The following is a 6,000-nucleotide window of genomic DNA, read 5'->3' on the forward strand; positions in this document are numbered from 1 at the left end:
GGGTGCTTTGGGGTGATTTGGGGCAGATTTGGGTGGTTTCAGTTAATTTCAGGTGATTTCAGGTGATTTTGGGGTGCTTTGGGGTGCTTTGGGGTGATTTGGGGTGCTTTGGGGTGATTTGGGGCAGATTTGGGTGGTTTCAGTTAATTTCAGGTGAATTCAGGTGATTTTGGGGTGCTCTCAGGTGCTTTCGGGCGCTTTGGAGTGATTTGGGGTGATTCCAGGTGATTTTGGGGTGCTTTCAGGTGCTTTGGGGTGCTTTGGGGTGCTTTGGGGTGCTCTCAGGTGCTTTGGGGTGCTTGGGGACCCACCCTGGCCCAGGGTCTTGCCCAGCGCCACGCGGTGCCGCTCCACCAGCACGTCCCGCAGCTTCTCCTTCAGCTCGGGGCTGATGCCCAGGCGGTTCACTGGGGACACGGGACACTTGGGGACACCAGTGGGGACACTGGGGACTGTGCGGGGATTGGGGACACTGGGGACAGTGGGGGGACAGTGGGGACATTGGGGACATTGGGGGGATTGGGGACATTGGAGGGATTGGGGACATCGGGGACACAGGGGACATTGGGGACACTGGGGGGATTGGGGACATTGGGAGGATTGGGGACACTGGGGACACTGGGGACAATGGGGACATTGGGGACATTGGGGACATTGGGGACATTGAGGGGATTGGGGACATTGGGGACACTGGGGGGATTGGGGACATAGGAGGGATTGGGGACATTGGGGACAGTGGGGACATTGGGGGGAGTGGGGGGAGTGGGGACACTGGGGACATTGGGGACATTGGGGACATTGAGGGGACATTGGGGACACTGGGGACATCAGTGTGGACAGTGGGGGGATTGGGGACATAGAGGAGACAATGGGGCCATCAATGGGGACAGTGGAGACATTGGGGGGATTGGGGACATTGGGGGCATTTGGGGACATTGGGGGGATTGGGGACATTGGGGGCATTTGGGGACATTGGGGACCCAGGTGGCACAGGTGACCCAGGTGACCCAGGTGACACCCATGACCCAGGTGACACACCCAGGTGACACCGGTGGCCCAGGTGACACACCCAGGTGGCCCAGGTGACCCAGGTGACACACCCAGGTGACCCAGGTGGCACAGGTGACCCAGGTGACCCAGGTGACACACCCAGGTGGCCCAGGTGACCCAGGTGACACACCCAGGTGACCCAGGTGGCCCAGGTGACCCAGGTGACACACCCAGGTGGCCCAGGTGGCCCGGGTGACACACCCAGGTGGCCCAGGTGGCCCAGGTGACCCCGCGGTCACTCACGCGTGGCCTGCGCCGAGCGGCGGCCGTAGGAGCTGCGGGCGCGGAAACGAACGGCCGGAGCGAAGGCGGCCCTGGGGACACAGGGGACACAGGGGACAATGGGGACAGTGGTCACTGCCCTGCCACCGTGGGGACAGAGGGGACACACAGGGGACACAGGGGACAGTGGTCACTGCCCTGCCACCGTGGGGACAGAGGGGACACACAGGGGACACACAGGGGACACACAGGGGACAGTGGTCACTGCTCTGCCACCGTGGGGACAGAGGGGACACAGAGGGGACACAGAGAGGACAGTGGTCACTGCTCTGCCACCGCTGGGACAGCGGGGACACTGAGGTGACACTGAGGTGACACTGAGGTGACACACAGGTGACATGGGTGGCACACAGGTGACACACAGGTGACACACAGTGACACACAGGTGACACAGGTGACACACAGGTGACAGAGGTGACACACAGGTGACACAGGTGACACGGGTGGCACACAGGTGACACAGGTGACACAGAGGTGACACAGGTGACACTGCTGTCCCCTCACCCGTAGCGCGTCTCCTTGCGCCGTCTCCTCGCTGCCAGCGCCACCAGGGCCACCAGGGCCAGCGTCCCCAGGGCCACCAGGGCCACCAGCAGCGGCCACCAGGCGCTGGCCAGGGCCGGGGGCCGCACTGCGGGACAGGGACAGCGGCGGCGTCACCATCGTCATCGTCATCGTCATCATCGTCATGGTCATGGTCATGGTCATGGTCATCGTCATAGTCATCGTCATCGTCATTGTCATCATCGTCATCATCGTCATCGTCATCATCATCAATATCATCATTGTCATTGTCATGGTCATCGTCATGGTCATGGTCATCGTCGTCATCGTCGTCATCAGTGTCATCATCATCGTCATCGTCATCGTCATCGTCATCATCGTCATTGTCACTGTCATTGTCATCACCTTCATCGTCATCATTGTCATTGTCGTCATCGTCATCACGATCATCATTGTCATCCTCTTCATCATCGTCACCGTCATCATTGTCATCGTCATCATCATTGTCATTGTCAGTGTCACCCTCATCACCATCGTCATCGTCATCCTCTTCATCATCATCATCGTCATCGTCATCGTCATTGTCATGGTCATCATCATCATCATCGTTGTCGTCATCGTCATTGTCTTCATCATCATCATCTTCACCCCATCCCATCCCATCATCTTTACCGCCATCATCATCATCACCAGCTTCATCCCATCCCCTCCATCCATCCCATCATCCTCATCTTCACCCCATCCCATCCCATCATCGCTGTCATCTTCATCCCAGCCCATCATCATCATCTTCACCCCATCCCATCCCATCCCATCCCATCCCATCCCATCATCTTCACTGCCATCATCATCATCACCAGCTTCATCCCATCCCTTCCATCCATCCCATCATCCTCATCTTCATCCCATCCCATCCCATCCTCATCCCCATCCCACCATCCTCATCTTCATCCCTCCCAATCCCATCCCATCATCATCATCACCATCATCTTCATCCCACCCTCATCCCAATCCCATCCTCATCCTCATCTTCATCCCATCCCATCCCATCCCATCCTCATCCTCATCCCTCCCAGCCCCTCCCCCCCGATCTTCCTCCCGCCCTCCTCCTCCTCACCCAGCTGTGTCTCCAGCGGGGCCTCGGCAGCTGCGGGGACACCGGGGGGACGTTGGGGACATTGTGGGGGGGGACATTGTGGGGGGACAGTGGGGGGGGGACAGTGGGGGATTGGGGACATTGGGGACATTGGGGACATTGGGGGCATTGGGGACACTGGGGGGATTGGGGACATTGGGGACATTGGGGACATTGGGGGCATTGGGGACACTGGGGGGATTGGGGACATTGGGGACACTGGGGGGATTGGGGACATTGGGGGCATTGGGGACATTGGGGACAGTGGGGACATTGGGGGATTGGGGACATTGGGGGATTGGGGACATTGGGGACATTGGGGACATTGGGGGCATTGGGGACACTGGGGGGATTGGGGACATTGGGGACACTGGGGACATTGGGGACATTGGGGACATTGGGGGCATTGGGGACACTGGGGGGATTGGGGACATTGGGGACACTGGGGGGATTGGGGACATTGGGGGCATTGGGGACATTGGGGACAGTGGGGACATTGGGGGATTGGGGACATTGGGGACATTGGGGGGATTGGGGACATCGGGGACATCAGGGACATTGGGGACATTGGGGACATTGGGGGGGGACATTGGGGACATTGGGGACAGTGGGGACACCGGGATGGGGATTTGGGGACACCGGGGTTGAATTTGGTGTTTTTGGGGTGCAGAATTTTGGGATTTTGGGGTTTTTGGGGTGGAGGTGAATTTGGGGTGAGTCTGGGGGGTTTCGGGTCACTCACCGGGGGGCGGCAGCAGCAGGGGGGGATTTTGGGGTGCAGAATTGGGGATTTTGGGGTTTTGGGGTGCAGAATTTCAGGATTTTTTTGGGATTTTGGGGTTTTTGGGATGGAGGTGAATTTGGGGTTTTGGGGGGAATTTGGGGAGCAGAATTGGGGATTTTGGGGTGCAGGATTTCAGGATATTTTGGGATTTTGGGGTTTTTGGGGTGGAGGTGAATTTGGGGTGAGTCTGGGGGGTTTTGGGTCACTCACCGGGGGGCGGCAGCAGCAGGGGGGGATTTTGGGGGGCAGATTGGGAATTTTGGGGTGCAGAATTTCGGGATTTTTGGGATTTTGGGGTTTTTGGGGTGGAGGTGAATTTGGGGTGAATTTGGGGGGTTTTGGGGTGAATTTGGGGTGAGTCTGGGGGGTTTGGGGTCACTCACCAGGGGGCGGCAGCAGCAGGGGGGGATTTTGGGTCACAGAATTGGGGATTTTGGGGTTTTGGGGTGCAGAATTTCAGGATTTTGGGGTTTTTAGGATCGAGGTGAATTTGGGGTGAATTTGGGGACTTTGGGGAGCAGAATTGGGGATTTTGGGGTTTTTGGGGTGCAGAATTTTGGGATTTTGGGGTTTTTTTTTTTGTTTTTTAGATCAAGGTGAATTTGGGGGGAATTTGAGGTTTTTTGGGGTGAATTTGGGGTGAATTTGGGGTGAATTTGGGGATTTTGGGGTGCAGATTGGGGATTTTTGGTGTTTTTGGGGTGCAGAATTTTGGGATTTTGGGGTTTTTTTTGGGTTTTTGGGATGGGGGTGAATTTGGGGTTTTGGGGGGAATTTGGGGATGGATTTGGGGTTTTTGGGGTGCAGAATTTCGGGATTTTTTTGGGATTTTGGGGTTTTTGGGGTGGAGGTGAATTTGGGGTGAGTCTGGGGGGTTTCGGGTCACTCACCGCGGGGCGGCAGCAGCAGGGGGGGATTTTGGGGTGCAGATTGGGGATTTTGGGGTGCAGAGTTTCAGGATTTTTTGGGATTTTGGGGTTTTTGGGGTGGAGGTGAATTTGGGGTGAGTCTGGGGGGTTTGGGTCACTCACCGGGGGGCGGCAGCAGCAGGGGGGGATTTTGGGGAGCAGATTGGGGATTTTGGGGTTTTTGGTGTGCAGAATTTCGGGATATTTTGGGATTTTGGGGTTTTTGGGGTGGAGGTGAATTTGGGGTGAATCTGGGGATTTTGGGGAGCAGAATTGGGGATTTTCGGGTTTTTGGGGTTTTTGGGGTGGAGGTGAATTTGGGATGAGTCTGGGGGGTTTTGGGTCACTCACAGGGGCAGCAGCAGCATGGGGGGGATTTTGGGGTGCAGATTGGGGATTTTGGAGGTTTTGGGGTGCAGAATTTCGGGATTTTCGGGATTTTGGGGTTTTTGGGATGGAGGTGAATTTGGGGTGAGTCTGGGGGGTTTGGGGTCACTCACCGGGGGGCGGCAGCAGCAGGGGGGGGCTCCAGGGCCCTTGGCCCCCCCCGGTGTACGAGGCCACCCGGAGGGTGAGGCCGGGGGCCCCGCGAGCCCAAATCCAGCAGCGCCTCCAGGGCCAGGCCCACGTCCAGAACGACCTGGGGACGGGGACGGCCGGAATTCGGGGGGATTTTGGGGGGATTGGGGAGTTTGGGGGGTGTTGGGGGGGTTTGGGGGGGGTTTGGGGGGTCTGGGGGTTTGGGGGGGTTTGGGGGTTTGGGGAAATTTTGGGGGGATTTTTAGGGGAATTTTGAGGGAATTTTGGGGGGATTTTGGGGCAAATTTTGTGGATTTGGGGGATTTTGGGGGCATTTTGGGGGTCTGGGGGGATTTTGGGGATTTGGGGGGATTTGGGGGGATTTTGGGGGAAAATTTTCGGATTTTGGGGAAATTTTGGGGGATTTTGGGGGAATTTTTTGGGGAATTTTGAGGGGATTTTTGGGGGGTTTTGAGGGATTTTGGGGGGATTTGGGGGGATTTTTGGGGGATTTGGGGTATTTTGGGGTATTTTGGGGGGATTTTGGGGGGATTTGGGGGAAATTTTGGGATTTTGGGCGGATTTGGATCGATTTTGGGGGGGATTTTGGGTGGGTTAGGGGGTTTTAGGGGAATTTTGGGGGATTTTGGAGGGATTTTGGGGGGTTTGGGGGGGATTTTGGGTGGATTTGGGGGGAAATTTTGGGATTTTGGGGAAATTTTGGGGGATCTTAGGGGAATTTTGAGGGGATTTTGGGGGGTTTTGGGGGATTTTGGGGGGAATTTTGGGGGGAATTTTGTGGATTTGGGGGATTTTGT

The 6,000-nt window shown here is 56.9% G+C and overlaps 1 protein-coding gene across 1 annotated transcript in view; it reads right to left on the bottom strand.

The window, feature by feature from the left end:
* Positions 1-5,308, bottom strand: part of LOC132322966 (tyrosine-protein kinase receptor UFO-like) — a gene marked incomplete at its 5' end in the record, with an annotated part of 29,472 nt that extends 24,164 nt beyond the window's left edge. Inside the window, 5 exons of the mRNA XM_059837731.1 lie at positions 312-407; positions 1,294-1,364; positions 1,837-1,963; positions 2,954-2,983; positions 5,164-5,308. Coding sequence (XP_059693714.1) covers positions 312-407; positions 1,294-1,364; positions 1,837-1,963; positions 2,954-2,983; positions 5,164-5,308 — 469 coding nt within the window. The remainder of the gene's footprint in view (positions 1-311; positions 408-1,293; positions 1,365-1,836; positions 1,964-2,953; positions 2,984-5,163) is intronic.
* Positions 5,309-6,000: the final 692 nt, after the last annotated feature.

Source organism: Haemorhous mexicanus, unplaced genomic scaffold, assembly GCF_027477595.1.
Source record: "Haemorhous mexicanus isolate bHaeMex1 unplaced genomic scaffold, bHaeMex1.pri scaffold_224_ctg1, whole genome shotgun sequence".
Classification (NCBI taxonomy): domain Eukaryota; kingdom Metazoa; phylum Chordata; class Aves; order Passeriformes; family Fringillidae; genus Haemorhous; species Haemorhous mexicanus.